We start from the raw sequence: 18,399 nt of genomic DNA, 5'->3' as shown, positions 1-18,399 counted from the left end.
AGACGGGAAGCACCTTTCAAGGTGAATCAACACCTCCAAAGGCCTGAAACAAGGGTGTGTCCTAGCCCAGACCCTGTTCAACCTTTACCTGGCAGATCTACCAGGGGAATTGGACAGTACCAAATCGCACGCCCCGAGGCTAGGGGACATTACGCTGACCAATCTCCTCTATGCCGACGATCTTGTTCTAATAAGCCGCACTCCAACAGGCCTCCAACATCTTTTGAACACTACTAGCACATTCTCACATCGTAACGGCCTAACCATCAACTTGAAAAAAACAAGAATTATGGCTGTGAACTATAAGAAGGCCAGGAAGAACAATTTGTTCCTGGACGGCCACAAATTGGATCAACTGACGTGTTACAAGTACCTGGGTGTCTTATTGGATAGCAGAGGGTCGTTTAAACCTCAATTAGAGACGCTACACCGAAAAGGAACCATGAGCTTCCTCGCGATGAAACCCTTGAAGAAGCTTCTGCCTGACCACACGCTCGACCCTTTTCTGCAGGTACTGAGAGCTCGTCTCCAACCGACATTAACATATGGGAGTGAACCTACTTTTGGAAAAGACGCTCTGGCACTTGACAAAGTAATCGCCAGAACCTACAGATCAATTTTCCAGCTTCCTAGTTATGTCTCATCAGCGCAAATCCGTCTGGAGTTTGGGATACAAAAGCAAACAGTGGAAAGAAGGGGCAGCTTCATAAAAGGCTGGCACAAGATCAGAAACGCAGAGCCAGGCACCCTAAATTCCCACCTCTGGACTGAACTGCAAAGACGAGAACGATCACACGCTAGAGTATCTGGCGGAATCTCTAGAAAATCTCGAGCTGACCGGCCTTTGGAACAGCCCAGTAGACCACAAAAACTTTAAAAAACTAGTAACAAAAGCAACTAAAATAACATCGCTGCTGGAAGACAAAGAAACGCTGGCAAAAAGGGCACATGGATGGATAGTCTTAAATGACTATAAAACCTAAAACCTCAAGTGTATTTAGACCAGGGATTTAAACAGAAGATCAAGGAAAAATTCCTAAAGCTGCGATTAGGCATACTCCCAATTCGGCTCCATGGAAGAGGATTCAGGACGACCAATCTTGCCGACTCTGCAATACAGGTCCTGAAGATCTAGTCCACACAATATGTATTTGTCCCAGTTTAATGGACCTAAGGAGAACACTACTACGCAAAATATGGAATCAGAAGGGGATTAGATCCTGCCGACAGGCAGTCAAACTGTGTTTCAATCCGCAAGAGACCCAACTAAACTGCAGAACTACAAAATACCTCGACGCAGTGGCAAAAAGAATTAAGGAAGCCCAAAAAGATGAAAATTAGTAATAGCCAGACAGTGCCCTGTGCATTCTTGGGTTCGCGACCCAAATGAAGTACCTTAACTGACTAACCAACTACACGTACTACACAAATAATTTTTAAATGTTTGACAACCAATTTTTATGTATTTTAAATTGTGAGTTTTAATTAACTGTGCAATAAAAAATTACCAATTTACCACTCTGCGCACTCACTCTGCACCTCGTACTCACTCTGCACTCACTCTGCACTCACACTCACTCTGCACTCTCTCTGTACTCACGCTCACTCTTCACTCTGCACTCACTCTCACTCTCACTCGCTCTGCACTCACTCTGCACTCACACTCACTCTGCACTCACTCTCACTCTGCACTCACTTTCACTCTGCACTCACTCTGCACTCTGCACTCACTCTGCACTCTGCACTCACACTCTGCACTCACTCTGCAATCACTCTGCACTCTCACTCGCTCTGCACTCACTCTGCACTCACACTCACTCTGCACTCACACTCGCTCTGCACTCACTCTGCACTCACACTCACTCTGCACTCTGCACTCACTCTGCACTCTGCACTCTGCACTCACTCCGCACTCACTCTGCACTCTGCATTCTGCACTCACACTCTGCACTCACTCTGCAATCACTCTGCACTCACTCTGCACTCACTCTGCACTCACTCTGGTTACGCAGTGTAGGCTAGGCCCGAGACCTAAAAAGCTTGATGAGGCTGCTGCTGATGTCCTGTGTGTTTTTGACACCCCTGAATGGAGGCTGGCAGTGCAAAGCCTCGGAAAAGAGCTGGAAAACCTCTATTTACAGTGTTTTTTTTAGCTCGTTTACCCTGCCACCCTGTGATATCAGATCCTCACAGGGACACCATGTGATGGGAACCGATATTGTGTGTCACACGGTGGCTGTGACAACGTGTGAGTTGGCAGGTATGAGCATCAATGCTCAAGTCCTTAAACTCCTCAGCCTTGACTGGATCCCCCCCACCCCTCCCCCCCACACACAGTCACACACACACCTCATCTCTTTCATGTAGGTCCTCAAAGCCTCCTTCCCCAGCCTAACCTAGAAGATAGTAATCCAACACCAGGACAGGAGGCAGGAATAGACCGCTCGGACATGATGTAATGGGGAAGAACATGTGGCTTTGCAAGCCCAAGGGGTCTAGAGAACATGAAACCAATCTAGAGTACAGGCTTGTGGAGAGCTCAGCGTAAGTTGTGGGCATACAAGCCTTCGCGAGGTAATAAATCATGTAACAAGTATACATGTAGTAAAAATAGGCATGATGTCACCAGGGTGCATGAGGCAACAGGGATTTACAGACACTGGGACAGGGAGGCACGAATGTGGACAGTGATGCAAGAAGTCGTTGGCATACATCAGGGCAGCGAGAGGCCCAATCAGAATTTAGGGCTTAAACTGATGCAGAACCTGGGTCCGCAGACATACATCAGGCACCCATATAGGGGGCGCGAACCCAAATACATGGACACAGAGGCAGATGTTTCTTCCAAAGATGTAATTGTGTTTCAGCTGGAACAAAAAAAAACCTTCTGTTTATCTCCCAGTGGCATGTCATTCGCATGAATCACGTGGAGTTAAAATCATATGAACATGGACTTGACGGCATAAACACGCACAGAACGGAAGGCGAGAGGACTCTGACTCCAGCAGTGGGGTCAGGGGTCACACATGCATGCTCTGAGAGAGAAACAAGGACACAGACACAAAGGTGTGGAAACACGGGCATCAACACTCAAGCAGGTGCAACCACACAGGCAATTACAGCAGGCCGGGAAACACACAAGGGCTTGGAGACACAGGCTCAGCACTGGGCACGCAGCAGGGGCTCTGAGAAACAGACACGGACATGACTGGCATGGACGCGGACATGGGTAACAGACACAACAAGCATGGATAGAGAAACACAGGAAGGGATAGAGAGACACAGACATGGCTAGAGAGATACTGATGTATAGGAAGACACTTGATGTGAAGACACAGCTGGATAGGAAGACACAGCCGTGGATAGAGAGACAAGGACATGGATGGGGAGACACACATGGCCATGGAGACACTTGCTCGGAAGAGACAGGCATGGATAAAGAGACACATGCATGGATAGAGAGACACATGCATAGATAGCGAGACACAACACATAATAGGGCCACACACCTTGTTATGGAGACACTTGCTAAGAAGACACAGTCATAGGCAGGAAGAAGCAGACAGGGAATAGAGAGACAAAGAAATAGAGAGACACTGACATAGAGAGACACAGACATGGATAGAGACGCATGCATGAACAGAGAGACGCATGCATGAATAGAGAGACGCATGCATGAATAGAGAGACGCACATGTTTAGAGAGACACTTGCTAGAAGGAAGACACAGACATACTCTGGCTGGGGCACAAGAACATGTTAACTGTACTCCGCAAAACTTCACATCTCACTGGCATCACCTCTCACCACATAGGGTTTCCCGAACAGGGTATCCCACTACCAGTTGATGAACTTTGCTAATTGGACAGGCAACTGCACCAAAAAGCAAAATAAACTGAAAGTTGGCCATATAAAACATATGTAACATAATAAAATGCAAGAGCAATGCAGGAATATGCCATTGTGTTTGCAACAAGCAATCATGCATGTTTTTAGATGAGCATAACATGTACTCGCTAAGAAGAACTCAGAAGTAAAGTAGATCTATTTTGTCTTACAAACCATGAAAAGTTTTTCTTAATGTTACCAAGGATACATATCAGTGTTAAAAATACTGTTTTTGTTAATTAGAACATTACAAAGTTACGGAGCAGCTTAAACGTAAGCAATGACTAATCAGAGTCTTTGAACAATATTGGACGGTCATTGTCACTTCCGGCTCAAGGTAGGCCTTTATCTTTCGACCTATAGGAACTATTTTTCAGATACTAAGACAACAATGTCGGTTTTAGTGTTTAGTCCCAGTGACCTCATCAGTTTTGTAAACTTGTTTTCCTAAAACTTGGGAAGTTAGATGTGCGTGACTAGCAGTTGGGCGAGGGGTCATTCCCAGAGGTCGCCAACTGCTCTCCCTAGCCCCACCTATCTTACTCCCGCCCGCGCTGCCCCTGCCAGAAATAAGTTTATGAGGTAATGCCCGGAGAGTCTTGGAGTGTCAGAGGAGAGGTGCCCCAGCCGGGCTGACAGAGGGAGCAGGGACTGAGACGAAACAGGTGCAGGCGGGAGAGGGTCCCCTGGCGAGGAGGCCGTGTGAAGCTAGAAAGAAACGGTAGCCCCGCGACCAGGAAAAGAGCCTGCACCCCGAAGGAGAGCGCCATCCCTACGAACAGGTAAGTGCCCCCGGGGCGACTCTGAAACGAAGCACTATCTCTGCACAAACAGATATGTACAGAGCGCAGAGGCGGAAAAGAGTAGAAAGGAATATGTTTAAAGGGCTCGGATTGGAAATTAATTCGGTCACTTCAGCTCAATGCATCCTTACAGCACTAAATTAACACAAAAGGGTGGTTGATGTTTAAGGTATTTCAGAGTATGGGCCCTGCCACCCGCCAGAAATTAAAACTAATTTGCTACTTTTTCTGTACATTGCCAATATTTTTGCATTGCCGGCCCATGTACCTCATTCTCGTCCACCTGCCCCAGGCGTCTCACAATTTATGATTGTCCTGCGTTCCTCACATTGTTTGTTCGCGTGCTGAACGCTCCTCACAGAGCTTTTCATGTGCCACCGTCTTCTCATCTCATGGTACATGTACCACAGGCTCCTCACGCATGTTCATGCAGGCCTTCAGATGCTGTGTCCACTGGAGAATGCCCTGCAGAGGGGGTATTCCCCAGATTGGCACAGAAGCTGCTCCAACACTGTGAACTCGCGCATGCTCCACCCATAAACGAGGATGCTAAGTTCTGAGTTGACTTGCGGGCATTTTATCCAGTGTTTGGTGGATACCCCATTGCCGCCCACGTCTGAATGATGCTCACTGTCGGGTTCCAGGAGACCGGCCGAGTTTGCATTTTCTACCCCATGCGAACAAATGGACATGAAGAATGCCAGTGCTTTGGTGAAGTTATGCCACAATATATTTTGGCGGTAGTCTAGAACAGATTATTTTTTCGTAAATTTACTGTATATTGGTACAGCTTGGAGAGTGCTTGGGGGCCATCTAGCGCTAACATGGAGTGAATTTTCAGAATCAGGATTTAATTTGGTCCAAATTGGCTTTGGTTGGAGATGGGTATGTCAGAGTATAATGAATTGTGTTGGGGCAGCCTCTGGGTGGCTTGGAGTTTATTTTGTGGTAGCTTGGATTGCATGGTGTGCACATGCTACAACCGGCACTGCCATTGCTACTATTGCACTCAGGCAGAAACAACAAATAAACAGAGCACTTAAGACTCTTACTTTCTGTAGTTTCCACAACATGCCTTTGCCCTAGACTTTTTACACTAAACATGATGTTTTATGGGGATAAGGTTGGGGAAGGGATCAATTATGTGATGTAATTGGAGGCCAAATGGTGTGTGATGTTACTGCTTTTATCCTTGTTGAATACTCTGTATTTGGGGATAACTGGGAGGGTATTGGATAGAAGCAAAGAGTGTATATGAGACCAAGCGCTGAGAATAGTTCCAAGTTCACCTGGGTAGTGTGGATTGTATTAGAAGTGCTTGTGGGGAGTACAATGAGCTCGTTTGAAATGGATTTTGGTAGTTTGGAGGCATTTAGTGATTCATTGGGCAATATTACAGTAAGTTAGACTATTTTTGTTGTAATTAAACATTTTTAAGTGTACGCTGGGGTATACTGAGTGGCTACTTTATGCTTATCTTTCAGTAGCTTTGATAGATCATCTTCAGTGGCTGATCAAAGTGTATTTTGAGGAAAGAGGAGAGCTTTGAAAAACATTTTATACTTTTTTTCTTCTTTTCGGGAGGTCTGGGTCCTTACAGTGACTGTCCACCATAGCTTTTCTTTAACCGTTTCAGAGGGTTAGGGAGAAGGGCAAAGGGCATGTAGGTATTGCTGGGTATCAACACTGGTGGTAAGGCTCGTTTTTACTGTAGCTCTGCAAACTGTTCCAGCTGTTTAAGTCTTGGCGGGTATGGCATAGATGCAGCCCGGCTCTAGTTGAGGCTATGGAGCGGTTGAGGCCACAGCATTGCTGGGGATGTGCAGTGTCAGACTCAGGAGTTGGTGGCTCTGTATTGATGTTTCTTCATCTTGTTCCATTGTCGGAGATTTAATACTTGGACCAATCTGGAAGGTTCTATGTGTCAAGGCCCAAGGAGACTTGGATCTCCGTAAAGGCGACCCTCACAGCTTTACTGGATCCGCCAGTGTGGCAGACTGTTCTATGACTTGCAGTCATAACTTCACTTCTGCTCCTTCCACAAGAAGAGTCACAGCAACATTTCAGCAGTGGATATGTACCTGCACAGTAGTGTAGGTCCAGAATTCTGCAAATCTTGATAATAGACATTACATGATCTGATAGCAGTTTATTCTCTTTGTGGTTCGGGCCCCTGATGAGCCTTAGAGTTTGTATGCTTGGGCTCCCCTGCTGCCTTTGGTATTGTGAGGGCAGCTGAATCACCATCAGATTACAACTACCCATCAGAAGAGGTGCATTGTTAAGCTTCGTCCAGGCCTCCCAAACTGTGGCAATATTCCTCATTACATTGTGGTCACACTTACATAGGGAAGACAGCCCACGCTCTCAGGTGGAATTAATTTAGCCATACTCTTTCTCTGGGTGTCTCTCTTTTTCTGTGTGTGTGTGTGTGTGTCTATCTCTATCTATCTATCTATCTATCTATCTATCTATCTATCTATCTATCTATCTATCTATCTATCTATCTATCTATATATATATCTATATATCTAAATATCTCTCTATATCTATCTATCTATCTATCTATCTATCTATCTATCTATCTATCTATCTATCTATCTATCTATCTATCTATCTATCTATCTATCTATCACCCTCACTCTATCTATCTATCTATCTATCTATCTATCTATCTATCTATCTATCTATCTATCTATCTATCTATCTATCTATCTATCTATCTATCTATCTATATATCTATATATCTAAATATCTCTCTATATCTATCTATCTATCTATCTATCTATCTATCTATCTATCTATCTATCTATCTATCTATCTATCTATCTATCTAACTATCGCCCTCACTCTATCTATCTATCTATCTATCTATCTATCTATCTATCTATCTATCTATCTATCTATCTATCTATCTATCTATCTATCACCCTCACTCTATCTATCTATCTATCTATCTATCTATCTATCTATCTATCTATCTATCTATCTATCTATCTACCTCTCTCTCTCTCTCTCTCTCTCTCTCTCTCTCTCTCCCTCTCTCTCTCTCTCTCTCTCTCTTTTACTTTCATCCCATGTGACGGATTCAAATGGTAGCACTGGCACTTTAAATACTTTAAATACTGAGTTTGCACAAGATCACGCTTTCCTGTGATCAAGGCTCCACGGAGCCAAAACGTTATGGTGACAGCACTTGAATAAAAATTTGGCATCATAATCTACCGTGGTCTGTGTCTGTTCCTGCTCGCGACTGGGAGATTTCAGCGTGTGGTAGACGGAGTAACACATATACATATTTTCAGCAGGTCAGGGGAGTAGCCATGGGGGCCTGTTTCTCTCCCAGTTACGCCTGTCTCCATATGGGGTACTGGGAGAGACAGGTCCTCAGTGGTGAACACTCTGCTATATGCAGGGATCACATTGTTCGGTGGTACAGATACATCGACGATGTTTTTATGATCTGGAAGGGAACAAGAGAACAGGCAGAACACTTTATTGCTGAGTTGAATGTCAATAATTATAACTTGTCTTTTACCTCTGACATTAGCAAAACGCATGCCACTTTCCTTGATGTTGCAATTGATGTCAACAATGGGCAATTGGAAACATCTTTGTTTAGGAAGCCGACAGCGGGCAATGCAGTACTACATGCTCACAGTCACCATCCACCACATTTAATCCGAAGCATCCCTTATGGGGAAATGCTGAGGATTAGAAGAGCATGCAGCACGGATGCCCAATACAAAATAGCACAAGAAGCGTGCAGATTGAGGTTTTTGGCTCGTGGCTACAATGAAAATGTAGTTGCAGCAGCGATACGCAAAGCCAATGCAATACCTCGTTCTGAAGCCTTACTACACAAGAGATCACGTAATCCCACTGTAACACCTGTGCAACAACCAGTCAGGTTAATATGGTCCTTCAATAGCCAACATGGGGCTTTGAGGAAGATCATTAATAAACACTGGGATTTGGTGAAATGCGATCCTGTCATTGGTAACATCATGCCCAAGAAACCGGCAATCGCTTATTCATTACAGGACGCACTGGTAAAATCTAGCCCTGAACTAGAAATAAGAAAAGATTGGCTGGCAGGCAGTAAAGGCTTCAGGAAGTGTGCTTCTTGTAAAGCCTGCATACATGGGGTGAACAAGACAGAATACTGTACCCCTTTTTCCGATGTTCCGTGTAAGATTAGTAAAAAGCTTACATGTAAAAGTGATTTCTCAGTATATGTGCTGGAATGCCCATGTGGGTTAAGATACGTGGGCAGTTCCAAATTACAGGTACACAAAAGAGTCCTACAACATCTAAGGGCCATCAAAACCAATGACCCAGTGTATCCTGTGGCTAGGCACTTCAGGGAAAAACATAACAGCAACAGTGCATTACTGAAGTACTATGCCATTGATTCCATCGCACCCATGAGAAGGGGCGGCAACAGGGAAGCCGCACTACGAAGATTGGAAACCAGGTACATCCTCATGTTAAATAGTAAGGCACCCAATGGGCTTAATGCATCGGAAGACTTTTACACCTGTCTTTAGATCATTTCAATATACTGAATCTGCCGTGTTGTTCTTCAATGACGCCATACAAAAGTCAACTCCATAAACGCACTATATGGCTTCTCTTATGTAATTCCAGCTCGCCATGTGCTTTTGACTTTTTGATTGGTGTCACAGTGTTTGATATAATGTTCAGTTATCCTGCCACTGCGATAGACAGACTTGGTTACAGTCAGTTTAACATCTGTGACTTATTTATTCATCAGATTAGATTTTTGTCTCTTTAATTTACACATCACCCAGCACTTTATTTCACATTTATTCATTATGCAACGTAGAGATATGACTTCTCAAATCTTAGCCAGGAAAACCACAATTGTACATATCATACCGATGAGTTTATTGGTTGTATATTAATGGTTATCCATTCTTTCGTAGTAATTCTCACATCATGAACTATTTCGGCAGATATAGGGTTTTCAAATGTGAATGCATGTTGGTTACAGGCATGTACATGTTTCCAATGCATAATAACAATTATGGATTTAATATTTAATGGTTTTACACGCCACGTGTACAGATCACGTATTTATATGTATATATAGATTAATATTCATATGTTATCAAGCAATCATGAGTAGGGTTGTTTACAAATGGATTTATCCGTCTATTATGCTTTTTACTGCATTCACATCATTACAGTTAAACAGGCATTATGCCAGTTCACTTGTTTTTGTTTAATGTAATCACTGGCTATGTGTGACTTTCAGGGATTTAGCCCAAAACTTTTGTTCGGAAAGTCACGGTGCATTGTTATTTTTAACATTATGTTAACACGCAGTATGTTTACTATGTTTATTGCACCGTTCTACATACCTCTACGTTGATTGGCTAACGCCATATGCATGTGCACTTTAAATTTCTGCTATTCCCCTCTGGAATGCCATGTGACCAAGGCCTCTGGGAGGCCGAAACGTTATGCTGTCCGTGTGTTGCAGAATAAACTAATTTACTCACTGAAACTTCTGGGTCTGCTGTTTTCTGATGGCGTTGCTGTGATACTGATACTTCAGCGCTGTTTTGTGAGAACCCGTGTGGATATATATATATATATATATATATATATATATATTTTTTTTTCCAACAAACACAGTCCTTTATGGGGGAGCACCCTCGAGCTGGGGCTCGTGTCGAGACAGGGCCACCTCTTGCAATATTATCTCTTAGCAAAAGAATCTTTACACGGCACTCTCCTTGGTATTATTATAATTCTACTGTGATCAAGAACTTTGTGTTCGAAACGCGTAGGTGGAGGAGAAGGAGGTTTGAATAAATTAATTATAATCATACCAAAGAGAATGCCGTGTAAAGATTCATTTGCTGGAAAAAAAAATATTTATATATATATTCTTTCATTGTGATATATTTGTAAAGTCAGAGTTCTCTTCTACACTAGTATGATAAAGAAAACTGTTGCATCTCATAGCTGCAGGTTATGGGTAAAGACATTATGCAGTATCCATAAATGCCATAAGGTGATGAATCCGTAACACTACTCGCTTCACTCACTAACTGCGGGCATTCCCAGGGCAAATGGAACCTATGTATTCTACATATTCCATATCATCATTCAGTCACTCAGATGTAACAGGTTCCAGGAGAAGTTTTGCAATAAGATCCCTGGGAAAGTTTATTAAAATGGCCCTCCAGAATCTGAACAAATACAGCCTGCTGGTATTTATAGAAGATGTACTCCGGCACTCAATAGGTACATACAGTATCAATTTACGACATTGTTTGGTCTTCAATTTTTTTTTCTTCTTTTAATATCTTTCACAGGTTTAGGACAACAGAAGGACATATTATTCAGTTAGGGACATAGTATCTACAATTCATACTTGTCTAACAGTTAATTAAAGTCTCCGGTACATTCATTACAAGGTTGTCTTTTCCTCATTGAACACTGCTCCTACAATTGGACTGAAAATATGATTTCGTTAATCAATATTGAAATGAGGAATAAACTATATTGAACAATTTTGATTTTGCTCAACAACCTTGTAATTATTGTACCGGAGTCTTTAATTGACTGTTAGACAAGTATTAATTGTATATACTATGTCCCTCACTGAATATTTTAATACTTTTTCCTTCTGTTGTCCAAAACCTGTGAAACGTATTAAAAGAAAAAAAAAATTTGAAGACCAGACAATGTTGTAAATTGATACTATATGTAACTATTGAGTGCCAGTGTACATCTTCTATAAATAATTTGTCACAAAGGTCTTTTACTTTGTGCAATCACACCCTCGGTGGTAGGGTGTGTCATTACCCTCAGTGGGATCATTACTGTACTAAGTTCTCTACACTTTATGTTTTCTCTCATATTGCATGCATACTAAATAGTTTGTTTAACGAGGTGCAACATTTTGTTCCACTACCACCTTTTGTCAACTGTACAGCCAGCTGGTAGGTTAGTTGTGAGGCAACATCACTTATAGTGCCTTGGGAGCAGGTTAGAAAAAAAGGGCCTGGGAAATAAGGTCTTTGGAGAGACTTAGCATTAAGATCCTGGGAGAGTTTAACTCCGAGGTCCCTGGTGGAGCTTGTTATCAAGACTCCTTTGGAAACACAAGCCTCCAGGCAAGCTTAGAAACAATATCTCAGAGGAGGTGTAAAAGTGAGGTCTCTGTGAAAACATAGGAAGGAACCCACATGGAAAACCTCCTAATGAATCTAGGGAGAACTTTAGCGGTGACCTTACAGCAAATGCAAAGAAGTATGGTCTGGCTAGAAACGTAGCAGCGAGCATCTGTAGAAAACCGAATGATAAGACCCATGTAAAAGTTTTGCAGGGAGACCCCTTTGTGAGACCCTGGAGAGCGGCAGATGTGAGTAAGACCAGGAAACGTAGCAGTCAGTCAAAATACTTTATTGCGATAACTTAATATCATATAAAGACAATGGCAAAATACAGATTATTTAAAATACATATACAATAAATACATAGTTTAAAAAACGGTTGAGTTACATACAAAAGAAATAAAAGTCATACAAAAAGTCATACATATAGTGCAACATGCGAGGTACTTAGAGCCCCAGAATAAGACATATCTAAAACCAGATATATCCCTGTTACAAATCCTATTATAGTCACAAAGTGCCTTTTATAATACTCAGTTTATGCTATTGAAGGGGGGATTATTATATATTTTCTTTTTTTAGCCTAATGTTCCTGCTCCTAATAGCACTCGCTAGGAAACTAGCCACATAGAACATAATGATGCTGCTGGGAGAACATGTGTCTGAGGCCTTTAGGAAGCGTCAAAGTGTGAGGACCTTGGAAAAGGTTAGCTATGAGACTCCCCGTTGAGCTTCAGAGTGAGTCCCTTTGCAAGTGTAGAAGTGAGGCTCCTGATGAAGATTGGCATGTAAGTGGGATCCTAAAGAGGGCAATGAAACTCAGCCCAACATGTAAACTTAAAGGTAAAGAAACTTATCAGGAGGCTTAGCCTGGAAGAGTTGAGGAATCGTGCCAGCAATTTCTGCTTGTCTAACAGGCCTCCAATGCAATAAGGTATTTACCTTCTTATTTCAGACAGCACCATGATTCCAGCATCTCACTCTGAGATGACGAGGCAGCAGAAGAACAGAGCCCGGGCCATTGTGAGAGAGATCACAGGACGAGGTAAGAATGAGCACGTATGACCAGAGATGGTCGATTGCCTCCAAAAATCTCCAGGGCTTGAAGGGCCTCTGCCTTCATCAACTATGCCAGGATGCATACTTCCAGAAATCACCGCGTTTCTCACTCAGGCATCTTGGTGTTGGGGTGCCCTGCCAGTTTGTGCCACCGTGTAGGTTTCCTGCCACTGGGGTGCTCCCTTTTCTCTATACTAGCACCTGTGATAGATTCCCCAAACAATCAACCCTTCCAAGGCCATGACATTAGAAAGAGTCAGAGACTGGTTACATGTATCAAGAAGGGACTACCTTGATCAAACAAGATGTTTTTCCTTAATTCCCCAAGGTAGTTTTGTTTCCTAGGAGCACAGCCTTGCAAGGTTTGCTTCCTGGAACGTGAGAACAAAGTACAAAGGACAAGGCAGTCTCTCTTTTGTTTTGCTAACATAGCACGCATGTGCGTCGACCTTCCACCCCTGCAGGGAGGAAGGTGGACGCATGTCGACCTTCCCCCCTGCTGTCCTCTTGTCATCCTGGAGTGAGGTAGATGGCTCTAAAAGTGAGGAGAGTAGTGTGCTCTCCCTAGAAGCACCCCTTGTAACAGACCTACTTTGAGCCTTCCCTGTATGCTGCCATCAGACATGGCGCACAGCAAGAGAGCGAAGAAAGACTATTTTAGGGAGGAGAGAACGATAACAACAAAATGACACAGAAGTGCATGGCGAAGGAGAACATTGACAGCATAGGGAGCATGCTCTGGGCTCAAAAAGGGGTGCTTAAATAAAGTAGTAGAAATGTCACTCTGCCATTTCAGTCCTTGAAAGTTTGAGGTGGTAGCAGCAAACAATGAATAGAGTAAAGGAAAAATCACCAAGAGCAGTGGACAGTAAGGCAATCACCCCCTTTACAATAACCCCTAAAATAAAGCATTGCTTCATTGCTTATTCTCTAGGTATGCCCATAAATGTCCAACTGGACCTAGGCAAGAAGGTCAGCACCCCTCAGGATGTGATGATGGAGGAGCTGTCACTTCAGAACAACAGAGGCTCACTGATGTACCAGAAGCGGCAAAAGAGGGTGGAGCGCTTCATCCTCGAGTACCCCGACAGCACCCTGCCGGTGAGTACCCACGGCTCGTTCACCCTGCGAGATAGAGCTGTGCCACAACGAAGGGTAACTGCACTCGATGCAAACAAGAACGGGACACTGGATACTGGTGAAAATACTTGCCAATCACATTTAGCACTCATGCACTTATTGAAAGATTGCAACAAAAGAAATATAATTACCAAGCATATTTCATGTTTAATAATGCTTCCTGGTTGCCCATATCAGCTCCTGGCAGCCACAGCGTTTTGCCTCTGATCTTCTACAGTATAATCTGATCTCCTAAAATGCAACAAACTATGTGACCACAATGTAGGCAAAATATGTACACCCCTTGAAATATACCATGTTGGTGTAGATACTGTACTTGAAACTTTGGCAATGTCGGTCCTGGAGGGCTGGATCTATGGCAGGTTTTTAAGATAACTACATTTATTTAGATGTGAATATGCTCAAAATCTGTCATGGATCCGATTTGATAAGAAACAGTATGGAATCCTAGGGTCTGTACTCAAAAAGCATCCAACCCCCTCTTTGAGATGGAGGAGCTCTGGGATGTTTTAAGGAGTATGAAGGGTGTTCTAAACCCACATATGTAGAGTAAAAAGTATGAGTGAGGATGCAGCGCTCCCTCTCAAAGAGGGAGTCGTAGCCCTCTAAGGAACTAGGGGTTTCCTTTGAGAGGAGAATCCCACATGATGAAGCATGCCACCTTTGGTGAGTGAGGGATTTCGTCCTGTAAAGGGATCTGCCCACAGCTAGCTCCCTGAGCATTAGTCAATGGATCTGTGTTTATTCAGTTTACTAATTAATCACTATTTTTAGTGCCATTCACTCTTCATTTCACATATGCTTTTTGAGTACAGACCCTAGGATTTAATACTGTTTCGAATCGAGTTAATTGGGGATGCAATCCTATGCGGTCTCTAAACTTTCCCTAAGACCCTCTGTTTTGAACTTTATTGTGTATTAATGGATCCGACCTGTCCAGTTTACCCTGTCGCAGATTTAGACCTATGGAATTGAGGCAAGAAAAGGTATAACTTGGATGTCACAGGAACCATTTCCAGTTTAAGTCCCCCTTTTTCGCCAAGACATATGATCAAAGATGTGTTTGAGATATTGCCAAAACCCACTTGGGGAGGTGCTCGGTTTCAGTGCATTATCACGTAACAGTACTAAGTTTAACTTTTTGATATCTTTCTCAGGCTGGGAAACATTTAACAACTGCTCAAATTGCATCAGGCACTGGAGGTACCAACGGCCCAGCAGGAACGGAACTTGTGGATGGCTACGCTGATGGATCGCCGGGCAAAGAGAACTACAGGACAGAGGTCCACATTCCTCCGTCCAGCAAGGGGGCACCACCCACCTTGCCGAAGAAATTGATAAAATCATTACAGATGAAGAGATCTCAAAACCCGGGTGCTATCGCTCCAGGTGAGGCAGCCAAAGCATTTGGATAAAGCAAACTAGAAAGGTTACAGGGTGGAAAGAGAAGATGGTTTGCAGTCTTCACTCAACTGACAGGTCTTAGGTATAGAGCTGATCTTTAGTATCATACACGTCCTCAGCTTTACTAACTCCCTAAAGATGTGATCTTTGGACGACAGGGATACTGATGTAAGAAGGACAGAAAGAAGGAGTGAAAGCATCGAGGTAGACATTGATTAATCATTGTCTCCTCCAACTCCCAGAGCCCGAGGAAATGCACTTCATGAATTTGGCTATGGGGTAGATCTTTTTTATCTGCTATGCATTTGAGCATATTAATATCGTGAACATTTAGGTTTTAGTTCACCAGATTGGGGCCTTAAATTCCAAATAATATCTATTATATTTTATTGAACAATTACAGCTTTTCTTAAATTCCTAAATAACATTTAGGACTTTCAAGCAAAGCAGTCTAGTGAAAACTCCTTATACCATTTTCACTCGTATAAAAACATTGTTGGGTTTGCTTTTCAAAATAAATATCCAAATTTAAATTTCTCTGGAAAATCTTGCCTCAGTGGAGTAAAGCTCCTCAATTTGACAATGCCTAGTACTCTAGTCAGGTGCTTGAGGTGTGCAGCTGAGTACTGTCAGGTTTCAGCTCATTAATAGTGTATGAAGCCCTGCACTGCACTGTTTGTAGGCTGAGCAGGCAAATTGTGGGAACTAGAAAGAATCATAACCAAAAGTGCTCATTGTAGCGTACAAGGAAAAAAGGGCTCAGAACAGTTAAGAGCAGCATTGAGGGTAAAGAAGTTGAGAGACTGATCAGTTTTTTTTCAAGCAAAGCCTGCTTCTTACTGCCACTCTCAGATGCTAATGAGCAGTTTCTTCTCGCCTCCTCTTAGGTTATTCGGGGCCCCTCTTTGAGGTTCCACATGAGAAGTTCAACATCACAGCCATCCCCAAATCCTACCGCTCTCCATGGTGCGAGGAGCTGGACTACCAAGGCAATGCAGTCACAGTAAATGTCCCAGTGGATCTTCCAGAGCCCTCCATAAATTCTCTTGATGTGGAGAACAGGTCCTTCAACCGGTGAGTTACATGGAGATATTCCCCTAGGGAGTTGGTGTATAGAATGGTTTGGCACAGGTTAAGCTCACCTTGGAAAGGTTATTAGCACCCCTCATCTGTAGGCCACAACGCAGGTAAAACTCCTGTTAGTTGTACTAAAAAGACAAAACAATGTCTTTTTCAAGTGAAAGGAATTGGGGGTACCCAAATGTCTGGGAAGTGGGCTCTCCTCATTTAGTCAAGATTGGAGTGAAGAAGTAGGACGAGAATTTGATTCTTCCAATGAGAAGGCAATAACTCTCAATCAGGGCTCTTGGTGCTAAGACACCAGACCCAATAGGACTCCGTGGGTCAACAGAGGAGAGGGCTTGAAGACACAGAAGCTTGTACTGCCTTGCAGAAAGTAGGACAGAAGCCATGCATGTTTTCTGTGCCTTCCAGGAGGTAAGTGACAGAGGATGGGGCCTGAAGACAGTATTTTCAGTGCTTTCTAGAAGGTAATTGGGCAGAGGAGAGGGCCTGCAGACACAGAAGTTTTCAGTGCCTTCCAAAAGGTAAGTGGACAATGGAAAGGGCTGTAGGCAAACGTTCACAGTGCATCCCAGAAGGACCTTTTGTTTTTATTTATTGTTTATACTGTACTCTTGAACAATTCCTGTAATCTAATTTTTGAACATGTAAAGCGCTCAGATACCCCCGGGTCTAGCCAGTGCTATATAAAACCTTTCAAATAAATAAGGGTATGTTGATCGATCTAACAGAGAGAGACGGTTGATTCTGTAACTTAGCCAACATGGGGCAAATTCAGATCAGATAACAACATTTACATTGCAGATTTTACACCGCGTGCAAACACAACGCAGTTGTTACAATGACCGCGTTTTTACAACGCAGTGCCATTACTACGCAAGTTGTTACTGCGACTTGCGCTAGAAGGCGCTCTAGACTAAGGAATAGTATGATTTACTATTCCAACACTTTCCATATTGTTGCACACACTGGAGTTGGAATATTAAATCATACTATTGCTGAGTTTAGCGCGCCACCTAGCACAAGTCATTGTAACGACTTGAGTTGTAATGGCAGTGCGTTGTGACAACGCGGTCATTGTAACGACCGCGTTGTGAATGCATCACGTAGTAAAATCCGCAATGTGAAGAGTCATATTCCTTGAGATCTCTGCATGGGTGACTATTTCCACAAGCTGCTCAAATAAACAATAAATAATTATGTTTACTTGTGGTAAAAGGACACCTATCGTTGCTGAGTATACTATAGCAAACATTTGCTGATGACAGCACCTCATTCTTCATTCACAGCATCCTTTCATCACCACCTACGAGTCCTTAGAATTCCCTAAAGCTTGCATTCATTGTGGGCTCTCTGACATGAGCAAATTCCACAACATCTACATTTGAGAATTCTCATGGCAAGCTCCAGGAATTTCTAAGTCACACTCAAGCATCTAGAGTCAGAGTTAATGTTCTCAGAGTGGACCATATTTTTCATAGTCAAAATAGGGCGATCAGAGTTTCCAGTCCTGGGCTTCCCTTCAGACTAATCAAGGCAGTTACAATGACCCAGGACTACAATTCCCAGAATGCACTGGCTGACTAAATAAAGTCCACAACTGGAAGCATGGTTAACCCGTCACATGGACTACTGATGAATCTGATTATAATTGCATTTCTGTGTTGGCCTTGGTTCCACTTTGAAGCGCAATCAACCAGCTAGCAGCCAATCCTTGTAACTAGAAGTATGTCTGGTGTTTTGCATGAAACTGCAGTTAATGGAGCATCAATTTGTATCTTTAATGATCACGCCAAGCAACTGGCACTATCTTATAGTATTCAAGTAATCCTATGTCTTGCTTAGTTTTCTGCCAGCCCAGTCCTCTTA

The 18,399-nt window shown here is 43.1% G+C and overlaps 1 protein-coding gene across 1 annotated transcript in view; it reads left to right on the top strand.

Moving 5' to 3' along the window:
- The first annotated feature begins 4,521 nt into the window (after positions 1 to 4,521).
- Positions 4,522 to 18,399, top strand: part of MYOZ3 (myozenin 3) — a 51,640-nt gene continuing 37,762 nt past the window's right edge. Inside the window, exons 1-5 of the mRNA XM_086931295.1 lie at positions 4,522 to 4,669; positions 12,800 to 12,889; positions 13,838 to 14,004; positions 15,201 to 15,432; positions 16,335 to 16,521. Of these exons, the coding sequence (XP_086787421.1) occupies positions 12,808 to 12,889; positions 13,838 to 14,004; positions 15,201 to 15,432; positions 16,335 to 16,521 (668 nt within the window). The 5' untranslated portion in view covers positions 4,522 to 4,669; positions 12,800 to 12,807. The remainder of the gene's footprint in view (positions 4,670 to 12,799; positions 12,890 to 13,837; positions 14,005 to 15,200; positions 15,433 to 16,334; positions 16,522 to 18,399) is intronic.

This window comes from Lissotriton vulgaris, chromosome 7 (genome assembly GCF_964263255.1).
Source record: "Lissotriton vulgaris chromosome 7, aLisVul1.2, whole genome shotgun sequence".
Lineage (NCBI taxonomy): Eukaryota > Metazoa > Chordata > Amphibia > Caudata > Salamandridae > Lissotriton > Lissotriton vulgaris.
This window is presented reverse-complemented; position numbering and strand designations above follow the sequence as displayed.